Genomic DNA, 22680 nt, shown 5'->3' on the forward strand with positions numbered 1-22680 from the left:
AAACATCAGCAGAACTATTATATACTGGGCAAAGAGTCAGGCTGATACCAAAAGCAACATGCAACATAAAGAAGATAATAATATAAAGAAAGACAATCTGCTGAGTATTAAAAGCCATCTCATTATGAACTCTTTGCAACCAGCACAGAATTAGCTATCAAATCCAAACCACACCAAGGTTAAGTTTGGCTGATGGAAGCCAGGAATCAATAATAGGGAAAAAATATTAAGTTCCTCAGTGCAAGAGAGCTGAATAGTGTTTTGGAGCATTTCCCTGGCTGGTACAAGCAGTATTAGAAAATCCTTTTGGCAAGTGATAGAAATAAATACAAATGGAATGCTACATGTTCAAATCAGCAGACTGTCCCAGGAATGATACAGGTATCAGTAAAGTAGCAAGGGGATAACTTTAAAACATTATTTGTTGTGGGCTCAAAAAACATTCAAAACTGATTTATTTAAAGGTGTCACAATAACTATGTCCAGGCATTTAGGTTTAAAGGAAGTCAAAATTAAAAGAGGATACTTTTTTCCCCAAGAATTTCTTCAAAACCAAGCATATTGCTAAAGAGCAACATTATACTTGGCAATTATTGGTAAACAATAATTGGCAACAAAATAAGTTTAAACGCTGTAATATTCTGCCCAAACCAGTCCCAGATACAGTTTAATAACCAAGATGCAAACTAATTTTGTTGTAACAAGCCTAGACCAATTCTATCAAAATGTGTCCTTGGTTAGATATCCAGTTTCATTTAACGTTTTGAAAGCTCGTTTGACAGCCAATCAAGTCCCTCATACAGACCAGTTCCTTGTGTAGCACAAGTGGCTTGAACATACCACTGTGAAGAAAGGACAAGAAAATACTGATTAACAAGATTGTGTATAAGCAGTGTTTAAACTTTCTTAATCAAAATAATAAGTATTCCCCTTCAAATGTCCAAGGTTACTACTAAGTCAGCAGTCACTGTTAACTATATGGAAAAAAGAAAACGAAAATATGCAAAAACAATGGAAAATATGAGGAATGTATTAAATGACTACTTCTCAAACATAATTAATTTGCTAGCTAAAGATTTTCTAACTATAAAGATTACTCAAAATTATCTATGCTTTAAGATTAGGAGTTTTCTCAACACCTCTTGCTTCTCACAAACCCCCCTTATATTTAAAGCTACATCTACCTAGTCATTAAATTTAGGAAACTTTCCACCATTTAAACTGAAGAGAATATTCATGAGGAAACAGTAACTAACAAACTACTCAACTGAAAGGGCTGACTTTTGTATAATCAAAAATTATCATATTGTATTAGGGTTTGAACCCAGGGCCTCACACATTAGGCAAGCATTCTACTACTGAGCTAACAGTATTAGAAAATCCTAATCCCAGCTCTTTTTACTTATTTATTTTTGAGACATAGTCTCACTAAGTTGTTGAGACTGGTCTCAAACTTGAAATTTCTCCTGCATCAGCCTCCCCAGTAGCTGGGATTATAGGCATGAACCAGCCTGGCTTATGTTACCATAATTTTTATAAATGATGTGCTCATTGCCTTCATAGAGGATAACTATCAACTTTAAATTGAGTATTAACTGAAATAGTAACTCTAGAAGTCAGGAGGTCAATATATTAACCTTCAAATACTTACTGTTCTGTTACGGAGAGACTGAAGGCCTAATTTATCTGTCATTTCGCTGATAGCCATAGCATTTGGCAAATCCTGTTTGTTTGCAAAAAGCAGCAGCACTGCATCTTGCAGCTCATCTTCCTCAAGCTACAAATAAAAAGTAGGCCATTAACAACTACAAAACTGGGATCCAATTATTGTAACTAACTGTCCAAAACAATGTCTTCCTATATATATATATATATATATATATATATATATATATATATATATATATATATATTTTCAACATTAAATAGTGTTAAACAACAACCAAATTTCTCTACATAAATTTCAGGTACTCTTACAACTTAAATCTCATATCTTTCAGTTTTTAAATCCAGAGTAAATAATCATATGCCTTGAAGTAAAGCAAAAATGTTTTTTAAGCCAATCATCCTACACCCCATCAAGGCAAATCACCTTCATGAATTTTCACAGAGAATGAGGACTGCCAAGGATAAGAAATATATAAGGGAATATAGTGTTTAAGGCATGATCTTACAGTACTTAGAGGCAAAAGTATTTAGATGGTGATCCTTTTGGATTTTTATCCTTTCCAGACAATGGGGTCTCACAACACTGAGAAAATAAAATTACTAAGATATTAGTAGTATCATAAAAGGTGCAAGAAGAGTACCTAGCATAAAGCTAGTAGGATTAAATATTGTATAACACAACATGGATGACCCTTGAAAAATCATTCTAGGAGAAACAAGTTAGACACAAAAGATCACATATTAATATTTTCATTTATAGGAACATAAAGAATAAATAATTACAAAGAAACGAATACTAGATTAGTGGTTGTCAGAGGCCAGGGATGTGGGTAGGAAAGGGAAGTAATGGGGAATGACTGCTAATGGTTCCAGGATTTCTTTTTGGAATGATGGAAATTTTCTAATATTAGATTGTAGTGATGTTTATAAAACTCTGTATACTAAAGACCACTGACGTATACCTTTTTTAGGGTACAAGGGATCCAACCCAGAGCCTTGAATATACTGAATGCTATACCACTAAGCTACATCCCAGCCTTGACTTGCACATTTTATTTTATCTTTCCTTATTGGTGTTGGGGATTTAACCCAACCCAGGGGTATTAACTACTGATACATGTCCCCAACCCTTTTTTATACTTTATTTAAAGACGGGATCTCACTGAGTTGCTTAGGACCTCACTAAATTGCTGAAACTGGCTTTGAATTCATGATCCTCCTGCCTCAGCCTCCGGAGCCACTGGGATTATAGACATGTGCCACTGCACCCAGACTTAGCTGCCCATTTTTATGGCTTGTGAATTATATTTCAATTTAACTGTTTGCAACAAAGAGTAGGTAAAATTTGACTTAACAGGCAAAAAGCCATCAGTAACTCAGTTATACAAATAACAGAAAAAAAATTTTTATAAACTATTCCACTCACAGGAGCAAAGAATGAGAATTACAATTTCATTTCAGTCAATATTTCATGGCCATACATCTGAAACCATAACAAGGTTCCTCAACTATTTTTCTCTCTTCCAGATTTTTAATAATCATAAATACATAAGAACATTAATCAGATACATGGCAAGGCAGAAATGCCACTGTCAACCAAATCTCCTCTTTCTAATGGAATTCTTTATCATGGCTGCTGTTATAAAATATAGTATTTCTGAATAATTGGCACAGCACAGAAAAAAACTGAACCCGAGTCCAGTGTGGTAGCACATTCCTATAATTCCAAGAACTGGGGAAGCTGAAGCAGGAGAATTTCAAGTTCAATGCCAGCCCAGGGGCAACTTAGTGAGACCCTGTCTCAACATTAAATAAAAAGGCTGGGAATATAGCTCAGTGGTAGAGTGCCCCTGAGTTTGATCCTCAGTACTGTAAAAAATGGGAAAAAAAAAAAAAAAAAACCCTGAACCTGATGACCTTGAGAAGAAGGGATTCAAACCAGAAATCTCAGGTTAAAACTGAAAAACTGCAGACTTTATTTGTAAAATAAAGAACTGGACTAAATCAAATATCCTTAACCAGAAATAGGCATTGAAATCAATCAGAACATTCTGGGCAGTTCCCCCCCCCCCTTTTTCTTTGTTGTTGTTTTGGTTTCTTTTGGTGATATGAGAAATTGAACCTAGGGGCTTTGAACATACCAGGCAAGTATACTATCACTAGGCTCCATCCATCTTTTTCTCAATTTACCAAAGGAGCTTTTCTTCTATGTTTTTTAAAAAAAGCTCTACAGGGACTCGCACAGTGGCATAATACTGTAATCCCAGTGACTCAGAAAGCAGAAGCAGGAGGATTTTAAATTCAAAGCCAACCTCAGCAACTTAGCGAGACCCTGTCTCAATATAAAAAATATAAAGGACTAGGGATATAAGCTCAATGGAATCCCCAGTACCAAAAACATAAATGAATAAATAAATAAGCTCCATAGGGGTCATGGATGCAAGTCCAGTGACAGAAACATACTTCCAATGTATAATCGATGGAACCGAATAAAAAAATAAATAAATAGCTTTATAGGAGACTTTTTCTTGTGCATTCTTAAGAATCTGAGAATAATATAGTTTCTCAAGTTACTTTCTACCTCTTAAAAATATACCAACCACTAACACCACCACAATCGCCCAGAAAAACAAACCTTGGAAATGATAAAATTTAAAATATATCCTTACCATTTTCTGCAGTACTTGGGCTCCTTCCTGAATTCTTTCACGATCATTGCTATCTACCACAAAAATAAGACCCTAGGAAAAAAAAAAATTTCAATAAATTATAAAATAAAACTTAAGGCACAGAGTAAATATGAAACATAACTAGCAAAATGTTATCAAGGTTAGACACTGGAAGAAAATGTTCCCTTACTGAAAATGTTCCCTTACTGACATGTAACAACAAAAAAAAAACTCAGGGCTTTAATACTAAAAACTAATAAGCATTATTTGTGATTTTAACTTATGTAATTTCAAATCTAAAAGAAAAATCTTAATCTTAACCAATGACCACTTTTCTCAACTATGCTTAAAATACTTTTCAACCCTTTTTTCTTCCCTAGCATATATAAGCACAAGTAAGTAAAGAGCAAAATAAACACAACGTGAAGACAAAAGGAAAAAGAATAAACTAAGGATCCCAAAGAATCATGAATTTACTAAGAACAGGCTTATTCCCAAAAAAGCATACTACAAAAAAGAAAAAAAAAGTGGCAGGAGTGAAGGGAGAGCATGCCCTAAAATAGTTTGCATATGCTTCAATGTGGAAAGGAAAAAAGAGCCTTATTCCAAAATTTTGCTTGCCAACTCTATCATGAGAAGACTCAAACAAAATATAACACAAGGATTGGTGATACAGCACAGTAGCTCAGTGGTAAAGTATTTGCCTTGCACATACAGGCCCTGGGTTCTATCCTCAGTACTGCCAAAGGGGAAAAATAAAATCTTTTTTTTTTTTTTAAGAGAGAGAAAGAATTTTTAATATTTATTTATTTAGTTAGTTTTTTTGGTGGACACAACATCTTTGTTTGTATGTATGTGGTGCTGAGGATCGAACCTGGGCCGCATGTATGCCAGGCAAGCGCGCTACCACTTGAGCCACATCCCCAGCCCCATAAAATCTTTAAAACTATCTCATCATCAAGTTTAATCTGGGAACAAAACAAACAAAAACATGAAAATTTCAAGGTTCACTTGATCAAACAGAATTTTTTTTTTTTTTGGTCTGGGTATTGAACCCAAGGGTACTTAACCATAAGCCACATATCCAGCCTTTTAAAAACATTTTACTGACAGGCAAGATCTCACTAAGTTGCTTAGGGCCTGGCTCAATTGCTGAGGCTGGCTTTAAAATTTCAGTCCTCCTGTTTCAGCCTTTGGAGCCACTGGGATTACAGGGGTGCACAACTGTGCCCTGTGCAAATAAGAAATTCTTAACAAAAAAGGAAGGTAGTGATTTTTTTTTTTTTTTTTTTTTGGCAGTACCTCAGGGTGGTCTACCACCAAGCTACATCACCAGCTGTTTTTATTTTGAGGCAGGGTCTCAGTAGTGACAGTCTTTAAAGATATTTACAAATATAATAATTCTGTACTACAAAAGAGATACCATTTGGAGGCAATTATCTGAATTAAGACTTTTTGAAAAAATTTCAAATGGAAGCCAGGCATGGTGTAATCCCAGCAACTTGGTAGGCTGAAGCAGAGGAAGAGAGCCTTACTTACAGCCCAAAAGTGTTAGTATGACTGTTGTAAGATCCAAAATCAGCATCACCAGCCTCAGCAATTTAGAAAGGCCCTAAATAACTTAGCAAGATCCTGTCTCAAAATAAAAAATACAAAGGGCTGGGGATGTGGCACAGTGATAAAGCAGCTCTGGGTTTAATCCAGTACCTCAAAACGTTAAAAACAACTTTCATATGGGAAAGTATGAAAGTCTCAGCCAGAAAAGCAGGGACAGATTAATTTAATAGCTTTGGTAAAATCTATTCGTATTTTGCCAATGTGATTCACTGCTTTAAATATTTTTCTTCCTACAACCCTACCTCCTAAAATATTTTATTTATGTTTTGTTTTTTTTGTAATGGATTGAACCTAGGGGGCTCTACCATTAAGCTACACCCCAGCCCTTTTTACTTTTCTTTTTTCTTTCTCCTTATTTTTTTAGTTGTAGATGGACACAATACCTTTATTTATTTATTTATTTGTTTTGTGGTGCTAAAGATCAAATCCAGTGCCTCACACATGCTACGCAAGCACTCTACACTACTGTGCCACAACCCAGCCCTCTTTTTACTTTTCTTAAATATTTTTTTAGTTGTTAATAGACCTTTATTTTATTTATGTATTTATATGTGGTACTGAGAATCAAACCCAGTGCCTCACACATGCCAGGCAAGTGCACTACCACTGAGAAAACTGATCAGGAATGCTAGAAATGCAAGCTAAGAGCTTAACTGTGATTACATCAGGTGACACCTAAGACTTTCTCAAGCAGATATGAATTCCCTAGGAAGAAATACTTGAGATTTTAATTCTAGGGTGGCGTGAAGGCCAGGAATGGAGCTAATCTAAAATTTAAAACTCAAAAATTCTTACAATGTGTTGTAAGTAAATTCAGAGATAAAACCATGGTTACTGGTGGATCAAAAGTTATAAGGTTTTACATGATGCTGAACTTTACTTCAAAAATATGCTCCCTAGCCAGGCCCAGTGGTGGCACCTGTAATCCAAACAACTTGGGAGGCAGAGGCAAGATCATTATAAGTTCAAAGGCAACCTGGGCAATTTATCCAGAGACCCTATCTCAAATTTTTAAAAAAAGGGCTGGGAATGTCACCCAGTTATAAAGCACCCTGGCTTCAATCTCCCAAAACAAAAACAAAAACAAAAACTCCCTAAATGAAACGCTAAGACTCATTTTTAAATAATTCAGGGGATTGGGGTTCACTAAACATGACTATCGGTTAAACAATATTGACTATATCCAACAACTAAAATTGTAATAAATGGGAATTTATTATGCTACTCTATTTTTTGTGTATGTTTGAAATTTTCCAAAATAAAATTTTTTAAAGTATGGGCAACTTTGATAAGCAAAGCTATTTTAATGACATACACATTCTTGTTTTTAAATAAGAAAGTATCCCATTTTCTTATTTTGACCTACTACTTATACTAGGTTTGTTCCAACCTCTCACCTGGGATATTCACTGCCCTCTGGTGGCATTATATCTCATTTGCATGCAATGTTTTAAATGTTGGAGAGCAAGTCTAACGTTACAAATTTTAAAACATATCAGTACTTTTAATATCACACTTTAATTTTTTTTAATATTTATTTCTTAGGTGTAAATGAACACAACACAATGCCTTTATTTTTATGTGGTGCTGAGGATGGAACCTGGAGTGCTCTACCGCTGAGCCACAATCCCAGCCCCATCACACTTTTTTAAAATTATCAACTTCAGTAATAAATAAAAACTAGTGAATAGAAGAGACAGCAGAATCAGGACTAGATTAAGCAAAGAATTCTCCAATCTTGAATTCATTTCAAGTTTTAATTTCCTCATGAGATTGAAACTACAACAGTGGTTCTTACTGAGAAGCAATTTTGCTCCCAGGGACTATTTTCCAAATTTTGGATTGTCAAAATTCAGTGAGACAGCTGCTACTGACATTTATCTAATGAGTAGAGGACAAGGAAGAGAACCTTACTTACAGCCCAAAAGTGTTAGTATGACTGTTGTAAAGATCCAAAATCAGCATCACCAGAGAACTTGCTAGAACCCCAGGCGAGGCTCTGTTTAACCAATATGTATTTTTGACAAATATCCAGGTAATTCATATGCACATTCATGTTTTAGAAATGCTAATGATGCTTAGTTACTTGCTCAGAGATTCTGATTCAAGTGGTATTTTGATATGATTGAGGCTTCTGGATTTTGAGAGCTCCTTAGGTGATCATCATATGCAGCTAAATTTGAGAACTCCTAATCTACAGGATCACTAAAGTCTCTTCCATGACAGTATTATATATACTACATGACACTAACAAAATTATCTTACAAGTCAACATATATTTAAGATAAATGTTAAATAAAGTAACAAACACTGGGCTACTTGAGAAGGTCTATCTTATCTTACATTCATTAGAAACCACTACGATAGAAATTTACACATACTTTTCTTTCTAAACTAACAATGAGAGACCTAATTCATGCTTTTTTTTTTTTTTTTTTTTGCTTGTTAGCAAAGGAGAAACACAGGAGACTCCTGTCCCAGAGGCTGTGATTCTGCCCATCAGCAGGACAGGGGGTTTTGAAGAGGTGATTCCAAGGCCATATTCCACTATTCTCTGTGGAAGCTGTAATTCACTTGTTAATTTGGGAGATAGTCTGAGATCTTCTGGTACACCTCATTCTTGAAAACCACATCGGCACCCATCCCACCTCATCTTTCAAAATCTTACTAGGTTAGCTAACTCTCACCACAGGTAGTTTAGCTTTCAAAGGCACGAATGAAAGTCCACTAAAGAATATGGGAGTAATAATAAGATCAACTCATATGGTACACACCAACCTCCAAGTAAACACTAGATATTAATGTAAAATTCATTACATGAAACCTACAAAAAAGATCTTAAATTTTTTTTTATACCATTCTTACCTGGGTATTCTGGAAGTAATGCCTCCAGAGAGGCCTAATTTTATCTTGACCACCAACATCCCATACTGTGAAACAAATGTTCTTATACTCTACTGTTTCCACATTAAAACCTACAAGGAAAAACAAAAATGCTGTGCATAATGCATTGTTAAGAAAATAAACTCCTTTACTATGGAATATCTTAGTTATCCTATCAAGAAAATCATTAAGTTTTAACAAAAACACAGACTCTGCCTTTTTTCCCATTAAGATGTAAGTTAAAGTCAACAGTAAACTTTCTTACCAATGGTAGGAATGGTGGTGACTATCTCCCCTAACTTCAGTTTATACAGAATGGTCGTCTTGCCAGCAGCATCCAATCCAACTAGAAGAAGACATTAGAGATTTAAAATCTAGACCAAGAGCATACAAAAAAATAATTTTATAATGACTTATTAGTTTGAAAGTAAAAGTTGACTGTTCACGGCACAAATCTGAGTTAGAAACAAAAATCATCTCACTTCTGATTCCCAAAGGGAATATACTAGAAGCCTTTCAAGATAGCGTAAAGTAGCAAAAGGAAAAGAATATCTGGTTGACTCAGAATCTAATCTTTGGTTCTGCCACAAACTTGATAGGTAAGCACTCTGCAGTGAGCCATATACTCAGCCCTAGGTTAAATGATTTTTATTTTTTATTTTATTTTTTTGTGGTACTGGGATTAAACCTAGGGGTATAAGTACATCCTTCTCAGTCCCTTTTATTTTGAAACAGGGCCTCACTAAATCGCTGAGGCCAGCCTCAAACTTAAAATCTTCCAATCTCATCCTCCCAAGGAGCTGGGATTACAGGTGCACATCTCAGAACCTGTCTATCACCCACCCTCTTTTAAAAACACAAATTAGAAGGTACAGCCTGGTGTAGAGGCACACACCTGTAATCCTTGCAACTTGGGAGTGCAAGGCAGAAGGGTCACAAGTTCAAGGTCAGCCTCAGCAACTTAGTAAGGCCCTAGGCAACTTTAATGAGACCCTGTTCTCAAAATAAAATAAAGCGTTCAATACCTGGTACTAAAAAAAAACTAAAAAACAAAAACAAATTAGAAGATGAATCAGAGAACACAGAATAATAACAAAATCTATAGAGCAAATTTTAAGCAAAATGTCTTGATGTTAAGGAGAAAATATAGGTAACAGTGTCTTGGTCTCCTTATAATAATAAATGAAGAAAAGGCTAAATATACCCCTACCTCATCCATTTCAAAATCAAATATGCACAAATAAGAACCAAAGTCTGGGGCTGGGGATGTGGCTCAAGCGGTAGCGCGCTTGCCTGGCATGCATGCGGCCCGGGTTCGATCCTCAGCACCACATACAAAAAACAAAGATATTGTGTCCGCTGACAAACTAAAAAATAAATATTAAAATTCTCTCTCTCAAAAAAAAAAAAAAAAAAAAAGTCTGGCTTAATTTTTATTGTAAAAATGATTTTCCAATATAAATCAAGTCTTTCTTCTTAAAACAATTCAATTGAAGCTAAGGTGTAAGTAGGGAGGAATGCACTTGCTATAGAGGAAAAATCCACATTAGAAAATGATAAACTTATTACAGTGATAGGGAAGAACAAATTAAATCCTTTCAAGTATGACTCTCTCAAAATCTGTATATTCTATATTGTTTGCAAAAGCCCTCATAAATCAAAGACCAATATCTAATAACCTCACTGAATGTCTCAATTTTCTAAGAACGTCACATTTGGCAGCCTCATTTATTTTTATGACATATTTTTTAAAAAATCAATGAGGGGCCAGGGTTGTGGCTCGGTGGTAGAATGCTTGTGTAAGGCACTGGGTTTGATTCCTGGCACCACATAAAAAAAATAAATAAAATAAAGGTATTCTGTCCATCTACAACTAAAAATATATATTATTTAAAAATCAACTGAGTACTGATTGCAGCAAGGACACATTCTATATGTTTAAATCAAAGCATAATTTACACATGAAAGCAATGACAGTAAGTTTTATAAAAAACTGAAACCATCTCAATTATCTTGTTTTCATTCCTGTGCAGTAAGTTTAATTTTTATCAGTTTGTCCAAAATGAAGACTATACAGTAATTCAGACTTATTCCACCTAATCCTTCCTATTCTCTACCCTACTTTAAGATTTCCCTTCATGCTCTAACCTCTATGACTTCTTATACCTGTGCCCTCTAATCAAGCCTTTTCCCCCTTTTATACTAGATCACAGGTTTATTCTTTCTAAAATTCTATGACACATACAGTACAATGAGTCATCCACCCCAAGCCTTCATTCTTAGGCATAAGAACTACTATACAAAGTTTTATTTTTGAATATGAAACAGTATCAAAAAGATCAGTAGAGAGTGAGGACTATTGCTCAGTTGGTAGAGTGCTTCTCTTGCATGTACAAGGCCCTTGGTTCAATCCCCAACACACACCAAAAATAAAAATAAAGTGCTCTTTGGGGCCAGTGTTGTGGCTCAGTGGTAGAGATCATGCCTAGCATGTGTGAGGCACTGGGTTCAATCCCCGGCATCACATAAAATGAACAATAAAATAAAGGTATTGTGTTAAAAAAAAAAAAAAAAGATCGGGGAGCATGGGATATAAATCAATGGTAGAAAAGTGCCTACCATGTGCAAGGCCATGGGTTTATCCCCAGCACCACAAAAAATAAATAAGAAAACAACTTGAATAAATAGCAAAGAGAAGACACTACTGTAAAGTCTGACATCTTCAGTGAAAACACACACAAAAGGAAGGGGTGTAAAACAACCAAATCTTTTAATTTTTCTACAATGCTATCTCTCTTGAGAGAATAAGATATTTTTAAGAAAAACAACAAAATCACCTTAAAATCCAAACACAATTAAGCCAAGTCAGAACTGAAACTGAAATGCTGGTTAGGAAAAAGGAAAATGAAAAACAAAAGCACTCAAATCATATTCTGAGAACTGACCAATCCTCACTGGAGGTCCAGCAGGACCTCATACCACCTTTTAAAAACAATGTAAAAGCCCACGCTTGCATTTCCAGCAAGTGAGGAAACTGAGCAAGAGGACAGCCAGTTTAAATTGCCTAAGCAAATTAACAAGACCCTGTCTTAAAATAAATGAGAAGGACTGGGGATGCAGTTCAATGATAGAGCACTCCTGGGTTTAATTCCCAGTACCACACCAATAAAATAAAAATAAAATATAAATCAAAAAATACTAAGAATGCATAAAGTCCAAGATGAATTGTGATTACATAATTATTTTAAGTTATAGAAAAAGACAGAAGTATTCCAATTATTCTTTTAATAAGTTTTATAACAGTAAGTCTTTTTTCCCTTCTTTTTCAGTACTGGAGATTGAACCCAGCGCCTCAAGCATTCTATTCAAGCACTCTACCACAGCCTCAGGATGCCTATTTTCATAGTTTCTTCTACTTATCAATTGCAGACTATTTAAAAAAAAAAAAAATTCTTTTCAATTATAGATATACACAATGCCTTTATTTATTTTTTTATGTGGCACCAAGGATCAAACCCAGGCCTCACACATGCTAGGCAAACACTCTACCACTTGACTACAACAGCAGCCCGCAAAGTCTTTTTTAACCTGATTAGCAAGTATGGCTTTCATTAAATAAATAAATAAATAAATAAATTTCTTTTATCAAAATGTTGAACTGTTTACATTTCCTGAAGCATCCTTTTGAAGATGACTGCTTTATAGCCTTCAATAAGAATTTTTATTTTTCAGAAAAGCATTTACAAAATAATGCAATCAGAAAGACCTTTTAAGCACCCACAAATTATTTTTTACATGAAAATTACAAGGGGCTAGGGCTGTAGCTAGGTGGTAGAAAGCTTGCCTAGTATTCAAGAAGCCCTGGGTTTGATTCCCAGCTGCATAACAAACAAACTACCAGACAACAGGGCTGGGGATGTAGATCAGTGACAGAGCACATCAGCATGCATTAAGCCCCAGGTCTGATCTATAGCACCACAAAACTCCCTCCCAAACTACAGTTTTAATAGCTCATAGCCACATAAAAGATATCTTCTCAATTGTATCCAAAATATTGGTGCTGTATAAATACAAAGGAAGAGTTGTTTTTTGTTTTGTTTTGTTTTTTAAAGGCTGGGGTTGTGCATAGCATGTGTGAGGCACTGGATTCAATTCGCAGCACTGCATATAAGTAAATAAAATTAAAGGTCTGTCAACAACTCAAAAAAAAAAAAAAAAAGCATTTCTATTGTGAGCTTTAAGATGCACAAATTGTAGCAACACACCATCATCAACTTAAAATTCATTATATAGTTCTTTACACAAAAACTTATTGGTCTAACAATTTTGTGCCACTTTAGTCATTTCTATTTTTTAAATATATATATATATTTAATATATATAATATATATATTATTATATAATATATATATATATTATATATAATGTATAATATATATTTTAAAATATATATATATTAGTTGTAGATGAACACAACACGTGGTGCTGGGGATTGAACCCAGTGCCTCAAGCATGCTAGGCAAGCACTCTACCACTGAGCCACAACCCTGGCCCCACTTTAGTCATTTCTTAATATGTATTTCCCTATGTTTCAATATTTGGCAATAGATTTTTTTCCACAAAGTGAAACTATAACCAATTCTCAAATAACCAAGGGAAGAATAATCTGTACAATTCAGTAAGTTTTCTCTCCCTCCACTATTATAAATAGGTCAATGTATTGGAAGATATGCTGGAATCACTACTTATTCTTAACTAGGCCTGTACTTTGATCAAAGTGTTAATATTCCAAGCAAAACTACTTCAGTAACCTTTGCCAATCTTTAAAAAGTATGTCTCCCGGGGCTGGGGATGTGGCTCAAGCGGTAGCGCGCTCGCCTGGCATGCGTGCGGCCCGGGTTCGATCCTCAGCACCACATACAAAAACAAAGATGTTGTGTCCGCCAAAAACTAAAAAATAAATATTAAAAAAAATTCTGTCTGTCTCTCTCTCTCTCTCTCTCTCTCTCACCTCTCTCTTTAAAAAAAAAAAAAAAAAAAAAAAAAAAAAGTATGTCTCCCAACTTACAGCAGTGAGAAATTCTTATATTTCAAGTTAAAGAAGGCCGATGCAGGGTTGGGGATGTGGCTCAGTGATAGAGCACTTGCCTCGCATGTGTGAGGCACTGGGTTCAATCCTCAGCACCACATAAAAATTTTAAACAAAGTAAGTTAATGTGTCCTTCTACAACTAAATAAAAATATTTTAAAAAAGAAGTCAGATGCAATTATATCAACTTTGAAAGGAAAAAAAAGGTACAGAAAAAACCCTTTTCAGATGGGAAAAATTATTTTTCTTCATGTTTTCCTTTTTCTTTCAAATTTTGTTTTCCTTTTAATTTCATTTTCCACTTCAAATTTTCTTAAAAAGTTTGAAATACACCATAATTTTAAAATAATCATTCAAAATTGAGAGTTACTGTGTTCCAAGACAGTACCAGGTCCATATTTTTGACACTTACATCCTTAAATTAACCTTCCATTTTTCAGACTAGGCATCTTAAGTTCAGAAATGTCCCCAGAATCACAGAAGTAAAATAGCAGGTGTTCAAAACCCTAGGTATTCTGTAGAATTAGAACCCTCAAATGTTGCTAGTGGGAATGTGAATGACACACTGCTTTTGAAAACAATTTGTCAGTTCCCCAAAATGTTAAAAGATTATCATATGACCCCCAAATTCCAATCCTAGGTTTTTACCTGAGAATTAAAATATGTGCCCACCAAAACAAACTTGTCACATATGTTCATAATATCATAATGCCATTATTTATGAGACCAGTAAGTACAAATGCCCAAATTTCCATCAACTAATGAAAGGAGAAACAAAATGTGTTATAGTGTCATACAATGGAATTACTATTTGGCCATTTAAAAAAGGCATGAAGGGCTGAGGTTGTGGCTCAGCGGTAGAGCACTCGCCTAGCAAGTGTGAGGCCCTGGGTTCGATCCTCAGCACCACATAAAAATAAATAAATAAAACAAAGGTATTGTGTCCAAATACAACTAAAAAATAAATATTTAAAAAAAATTTTAAAAGTAAAATAAATAAAATAAAAAAGGCATGAAGTACAAATACATACTACAACAAGAATTTTGAAAACATCATTCCAAGCGAAAAAAGTCACACAAAGGGCTACATATTACATGATTCCATGGTATAAAATGTTCAGAATAGACAAACACAAAAATAAAGTAGATTAGAGAGGCTGGACTTTAACTCAGTGGCAGAGCATTTGCCTAGCATGTGTGAGGCACCGAGTTCAATCCTCAGAACTGCATAAAAAAATAAATAAAGGCATTCTATTAATCTACAATTTTTTTTAATATTTATTTTTAGTTGTAGTTGTCAATAATACATTTTTAAAATTTACTTTAATGTGGTGCTGAGGATCAAACCCAGGGCCTCACATGCACTAGGTAAGCACTCTACAGCTGAGCTGCAACTCCAGCACCCCCCCTTCCAAAAATTTTTTTTAATAAATTAATAAAGTAGATTAGAGACTGCCAGAGAATGGAAAAAGGAGAATGGAAATGTCTGCTAAAGGGTATAGATTTCTTTTTTGGAATGATGAAAATATTCTGGAATTAGAGAGTGGTGATGGCTACAAAATACAAATATACTAAAAACCATAAATTTTATGGTACATAAATATTACAACTTAAAAAAATAAAAAGACAAACAACCTAATCCTGACACCAGAGTGCTAAAGTATTGTTTATAAATACTGCCATTCTGCCTTTAACTTTTTCTGGAGGATGTATTGTACCTTAATATTATCTGTTTGACCATTCAAACAGAAACTGAGGCTACCAGCTGTGAAAAAATACAGTGAGTGTAAGTTTTGCTTCCACTTAACAGTTTAGGAACATCTGCACTTGATTTATCAGGTTAATTAGAAACATATCATAAAAGTCAGTATTAGCCACACTTTGTTGTAATGCAGATGTATCTAGGTATGGCTGTATCTATCAACTTCTAGTAACATGAAACTTGATTTTTTCCCTTCCAGATTTTGAAAAATTCCTATATTCTCATAACTAATCAGAAAGGCCTTATTTTATTTTGCAGTGCTGGGACTCAAATCCAGGACCGCAGGCATGCTAGGCATGTACTCTACCATTGAGCTACATCCTCAGCCCAGGACTCTTTACAAAAAAAATTTAAAGGGCTAGCAATTATGTTTTCAACTAATGACATGAGAAAATGCTTGCAATAAGGATAAGTTAAAAATGAGAACAAAAACTAACACAAAAACAATTTTAGAATTGTAAAATGATATAGCTACTTTGGAACTTTTAAAACATGAGAGTAAAGATGACAAGTAATAGTGAAATAGTAATTACAAGCAATTATTACTTTATTCTTTCACATTTTGTCTAAATTTCACAAACAGGACATATTTTTTAATCAGTGCAAAAAAACTACATAATAAATGGATTTACGAAATATGCTGAAAAATATGAAACACCACTTTTAGTTTGAAGACCCACATAAAATATTGCTAATATTTCTTAAACTTGGCAAATAAAAGATCCTTCCTCTTGAACCTCTCTGGTCCCAAAGAACCACAGTAACATTCAAGGCAATACAGACTACACTGGTATTAGCAAACTTTTAAAGCAATACTTTTCGATCCTTTTCAACAGGTTAAAAACTCAAAAATTCAAAATAAAGAGGTGAGAATAACTATCCTCTTCAGAACCCATGAGCATATTCAGATATAAACAAAAATTCACAGATTCCCTTATTAAAACTAACATTTTATCACAGACCAAGATATGGATACCTACTTAAAATAAGTTAATGTAAGGATAACTGCTTTCTAACTCCAGCTGTATAAGAACTCGGATGATATCTGGCTGCCCTTGAATTTAAACTTAATAGCAAAACATGAGTAATTAGCCCTTATAAATACTACATAGTTTCTGTCCTTCAAGAGTCCAAAAGACTTTAAATTTGATAGTGTTGGCTTTTTATTTCTAATTACAGTTAACTACCTGCCCTATCTTCCAACACTGACTTTTTCAATAACTTGAACTTTTGGGACAGCAGTAAAGGCAGGAATTAAATTTACATCTTTTCCACAGTAGCCTGGCAAAACAGACACATTAGCTAACTGCTAACTTTTAATACATTTGTGACCTACTATTTATGCTGTCAATCACTCTTAAAGCCACAAAGAAAAACCTAAGACTTATCAAACTTTTAAACCACCTCTTTCCCTGTTCTTGAGAACATATCCCTGTTTGTACTTACTCTAATAAGTTACCATAAAAGTTGGCCTTGTGACAAAAGTGTTTTTAATCAAGTAAAACTGATTATTCCTAAACTAAAGTGCAAAAGAAGAAAAGCAAACCATCGGACTGGGGCTGTAGTTCAGCAGCAAGCACTTGACTAGCATGCATGAGGCACTGGGTTCAATCCTCAGCACTACATAAAAATAAACAAATAAAGGCATTCTGTCCATCTATAACTACCAAAAAAAGGAAAAATTAATGAAAAAGAATAGCAAACCATAAAATAATTCCAAATCCTTCTATCACTTGCAGAAAATTAAATACTTATGCCCTTCCATTTTCTTCTGATCATTATGTGGGAAAGAGGGGAAAGCAAATATAAAACATTGTTTATAGCATATTTCTGCCCTTCTTCCCATTCTGACAGTTTTAACCATCACAAAAGACCAAGGAAAGGAAAAATAGCAACTGATTTGTGATAAACATTAAGTAAAATGACCAATGTACTACATTTTCAGGAACACAATTACGTTCAGGTAAACCTCTAAGAAACAGGCTGGAAATTTTATTTATCATAGTCCAAAAGTTCTCCCACTGACTTCAGATTCTTTTTCTGACTGCCAATTTTCAGCCACTTAAAACTTAAATAATATGCCTGCCCTTCTAAGTCTGTCCTCTTATAAAGGAAATATGAGAAACTTAAAAACACTAATTTGTCTTTGTGAACAAATCATGAATAATTGTTTTATGGATTGTAAAGAAACTGAACTAAGAGGAAAATAAAACAAGAACCAAATGTGTAAATAACTCTTCATATACCTTAAAATATTGAACTTATCACAGTAGCAGAACTGGAAAAATAGGTCCCACTGCCACTCTCTAGAAAACAAATAAACCAACAAGCTTCACACTTGAGAGGCTACTTTTAACATTATTCAGGTCTATTATTCGGTTGTGAGGTAGAAACTACTCACAGTACTAGGAAGGAGGGGTTGCTTACATCACCCAAGTGACAGCCCTTCTCCCTCAGCTGTGCAAAAAAAAAAAAAAAAAAAAAAAAAAAGCCTCTGAAAAAGTAGTTTTTAAAATTTTAATTTTCGAAAAGAAATTTAAAAAAATTGTAGTTACTATTTATTAAGGTTATCTTAAAATCAAAGGTCATGATGTTCGGTTAAGGTATTAAAAGTTTACCAGGTTTTAAAAGTAGTTTCTCAAAAGTTTTCTGTGTTAAACCTTAAGCTGGACAGATATTAGCTTATAATAAACCAAATATATTTAGAGTTCTTAAAAGTAGACAAAAGAAACAGATACATGCTAAACTTGGTTTGCATGGAATGAGCTCATTAATAAAGGGGAAAAAAAGAAGCCGAATCCAGCGCGAGGCAAAGTTTAGCAAAATGAACTAAAGATTCCGGACTCCCCACAAACCTAGGGTGCCCCCTCGCCAGCGCACTGGCCCTGGTCACTTCCTGCCCCAGGCGGCTCCAAGTCGTCGGTGGCCGCTCGCTCACCTACCAATGGTGTACGCAGACCGTGTACACCAAAGGGAAAGGAGGAGGAGGAAGGCTGGAGACGCTTAGCCTCCCTCTCATTGAGGGTGTGCTGCCCACACCCGGGTTAGAGGGAAAGAAAATCTCTCTCTCAGAACGGGCCTTAGCAGCGTTCGCTTTCCCCAAATCTCCACCCAATCTAGTCCGGTTTTCAATTAGATCAAGGAAAATCAAGTCCAGAATAAGAAAAATGTTTCCCGAGGCTCTGAACCTGCCTCTTCAGCGGCCGATCTGGGGTAATCGCTCACCTTTCGCCATTGTTCCCCCTAAAGAATTCTTTCCGACCCCCGACCCGTCACCCCTCCCCCACCACAGCTGGCGGAGGAAAAAACAGGCCCCGAGGCGGCCCCAAGCTTCAAGATCCGGCCTCCTTCCCGATCCGTACTGGGGTCTGGCCTCCAGTCCCTCACTCACCCATCAAAATACGCATCTGCTTCTTGCCGAAGAGGCGGGAGAACAGAGAAGAGATGGTGAGGCCCATGGCGGTAGTGGCACTTGCGATGGGCAGAAAAAGGGGTCGGGGCGTCCCTGGGCCTTCTCCTTTCACACTCCCAACAAACTGAGCGCAAGGGAAAAGAAAGACCTGAGGCAGAAAGGGGGCGACAGGGACCGCTCGTTGGCCGGCGTGACGGGTGAAGCTTCGGGAGCTTCGGGACAGGAATTAGCGGGTGGAGGACCGGCTTGGCGACTGTCGCGGCAGCTCAGGCTCTGACTTTAATTCTCCGGCTGTGCCACGTCACACGGCGGCCGCAGCAACTCTGGCTGCGGCCCGGCCCCTCCAACGCGGACAGATTCGCGTCACCGTCGCCCCATCCCCCTGTTCTTCCGGTACTACCAGCGCCACTACGCCTGCGCACGCAGGGAATTGGCCATACCTTTGCTGACGTGCATCTCTCGCCGCCGCCACTTTCCGGACGTGGCTCCAGGAGTGGGGCGAGGCCGGCTGCACAGGCGTACTGGGAGAAGGGCGAAGTCCCATGATGCCTCGCTTTGTCACTTCCAATCAGACTCAAGGCAAAATGCCTCCGCCCGGAAAAATGTGTTGTAGGGTTGTATCCTTGCTTCCGGGAATGCGAGAAAAGCATTATGGGTTAGATAGTGAATGTTTGGGCGTCTTTCTCTTTCACGCTACGGTTTGGGGATTCCCAGATCCCCCGAATATACCCTTTTCACGCACGCGATCAAAATCTGGCCTGGTGGAGAAGCGAAGATGGACCCTGAATTTCAGACAGATAAGTGGTTAATAACAGATCTGCGGGTGAGAAACGGTGGCAATCTAGTAAGTAGGACACACCAGGTCCTATATCAAGACGAGAGTTCCAAGACATTTCCATCGGCTGTTGCTTTTTTAACACAAGAACGTCAACGAGGTTTCTTGAATCTTTCCTGTCTTAGAAGCATGAAAGATTTATTCTGTATGTTCAGGAAGTGTAAAGCTTCCTTATTTTAAAAACATATCTTATTGTTTTTTCTTATTACAAAATAAATGTTAAAAAGAAGGAACGTTTAATAAAATCAAGTTCCCTCCTTCATCACTCTGTTGATGACGTTTCGGTTTAATAGTGCCACAGTTCCCACCCTTTCACTAGTTCTATGTTTATCCACCCTTCAGCTCTGTTTATAGTACTTTTTTGACTTCTTGGCTAAATAAATATTCTGATTACTCAGGCTCAAAGCATCATAAACTCCCAAAATAGTTAAAATTCCACATTTAATGATGTCTTCACAATTCGCTCCCCCTTCCCCAATTCTCTAAAAGCACTAAGAAGGCAAAGAACTAGTCTGTTTTTGTATTCCGCGGACTTGGCACACCTTGGACACTCAGTAAATATGGTTGAGTGATAGGATGACGAAATAAACTGACATATCGGTTCTGTGGAATACTGTCACGAGTTAGAATGATATAAAACTATATACAACAGTCTAACGTAAAGATCCCCAAAGTACAGTTGGGGGCGGGAATCGTGAGATCTGTAGGTAATATAAAAATGGGGGGAATAGGGGCAGGAAACAAGCACCTGAAAAGCCTCGCAGGTAGTGAGGAAACCCGATTTTTGGAGTGATAGTAAAAGGAGATCTGTGATATTAAAAACTGCTTTATTGAAATATAATTATAGCAATACGGTTCACCGATTTAAATGTACAATTTGATAAATTCTTAAAAAATTTTTGTAGTTGTAGGTGGACAGCATGCCTTTATTTTGTTTCATTTTTATGTGGTGCTAAGGAACAAACCCAGTGCCTCACACATGCTAGGCAAGTGCTCTGCCACTGACCTACAGCCTCAGCCCCCAATTTGATTAATTTTAACAAATGTGTTCAGTAGTGTAGTTACCATCTTTACATTTCTTTTACCCCAAAAAGTTTCCTCATAGTCACCCTCTTTTCACCACCAGTCCAGCAGCAGATCATTGTTGTCATAATTTTTTCTTTTCCAAGATTTCATAATGGAATTATATATAGTTTTCTTTTTTTATGTCTGTCTGCTTTCTGCTAACATGATTTTGAGATTCATTATGTAATTGCATGTATCACTAGTTTTAGGGGTATTTTTGTGGTACTGGGGAATGAACCCAGAGCTCTGACATACTAGCCAAGTGTCCTACCACTGAGCTATATCCCCATTCCTCAGTTATTATTTTTTTTTAACTTTTTTTTTAGTTGTAGATGGACACAAGATCTTTATTTTTATGTGGTGCTGAGGATCGAACCCAGTGCCTCACATGGGCATGGCAGGTGCTCTACCACTGAGCCACACCCCTTGCCCCTCAGTTATTATTTTTAATTGCTAAGTAATAATTCATTTTTTATGCACTTGCAAGTTAATGGACTTTGGAATGTTAAAGTTTGGGGCTATTATGAATATTTGAATATATGTTTTCATTCCTTCCCCCCCCCCCTTTTGGGTACTGGGGATGGAACACAGATATTTTACCAATGAAATACATCCCCAGATTCCCCTGCCTTCTTTTGAGAGTTTTTGAGACAGGGTCTCACTGAGCTGCCCAGGCTTGCTTTGAATTTGCAATCCTCCTGCTTCAGCCTCTCAAATCTGGAATTACAGGCATGCACCATCACATCTCACCCCTGTGTTTTTGTTTCTGCATTAATTTTACAAGATGAATTTATTTGTGCTTTACTTGTGTAATTTAAAAAATAATATTCAGATTTGAGTTAAGCACAATTAGTTCCTCATATATTCTTCCAGACTTTCCTGTTTGAAATACTACTGTCTCTACATAAACATTAATGGGATTTTATACTGATAAGCAAATTCTTTTTCTATTTAATATGCTGCAAACATATTAGTTCTTAATATCAATACTTAAAATTTTAAGCTGTTACATATATATGTATTTTAGTTGTAGGTGGACACAATACCTTTATTTTTATATGTGCTGAGGATCAAACCCAGTGTCTCATGCCAGGTGAACGATGTACCACTGAGCCACAACCTCTTTTTATTATTATTTTTTTAGATACAGTGCTTCACTGTTGCTGAGGCTGGCTTTGAACTCACAATCCTCCTGCCTCAGCCTCCCGAGCCGCTGGGATTACAGGCGTGTGCCACCATACCCAGCAACTTGTTCTTTTTATGGGCTGCACATCATTGTGTACATATAAAATAACTTACTTAACCTATCTGTCAAATTATAAAATGTACATGCTCTTTGATCCAAAACTTCAACTTTTATGATAAAGAACCAGGTGCAATGGTGCATTCCTGTAATCCCAGCAATTCCAAAGGCTGAGGCAACAGAACAGCAAATTCAAGACCTTGTCTCAAAATTAAAATAACCTGGGCATGGTGGCACATGTGACTCAGGAGGCGGAGGCAGAAGGATTGCAAGTTTGGAGCCAGCCTTAGTAATTTAAGACTCTTAGCAACTAAGTGAGACCCTGTCTCAAAATAATAAAGAACTGAAATTGTAGCTCACTGGTAGAGCACTCCTGAAGTCAATTTCTAGTACTCACCAAAAAAAGTTTTCCTGATAGTGCTGTCCTATGCAGGCCT

The 22680-nt window shown here is 36.2% G+C and overlaps 1 protein-coding gene across 1 annotated transcript; it reads right to left on the reverse strand.

Moving 5' to 3' along the window:
* Positions 1–671: 671 nt before the first annotated feature.
* Arf4 (ARF GTPase 4) lies at positions 672–19416 on the reverse strand. The gene is made up of 6 exons (XM_076839649.1): positions 19080–19416; positions 9103–9183; positions 8820–8929; positions 4338–4409; positions 1652–1777; positions 672–842 (listed from the first exon to the last, which is right to left on the reverse strand). The coding sequence occupies exons 1-6, from the start codon at positions 19144–19146 to the stop codon at positions 756–758; spliced, it is 543 nt and encodes a 180-aa protein (XP_076695764.1). The 5' UTR covers positions 19147–19416; the 3' UTR covers positions 672–755.
* Between the last annotated feature and the right edge of the window lie 3264 nt (positions 19417–22680).

Source organism: Callospermophilus lateralis, chromosome 1 (assembly GCF_048772815.1).
Source record: "Callospermophilus lateralis isolate mCalLat2 chromosome 1, mCalLat2.hap1, whole genome shotgun sequence".
Lineage (NCBI taxonomy): Eukaryota > Metazoa > Chordata > Mammalia > Rodentia > Sciuridae > Callospermophilus > Callospermophilus lateralis.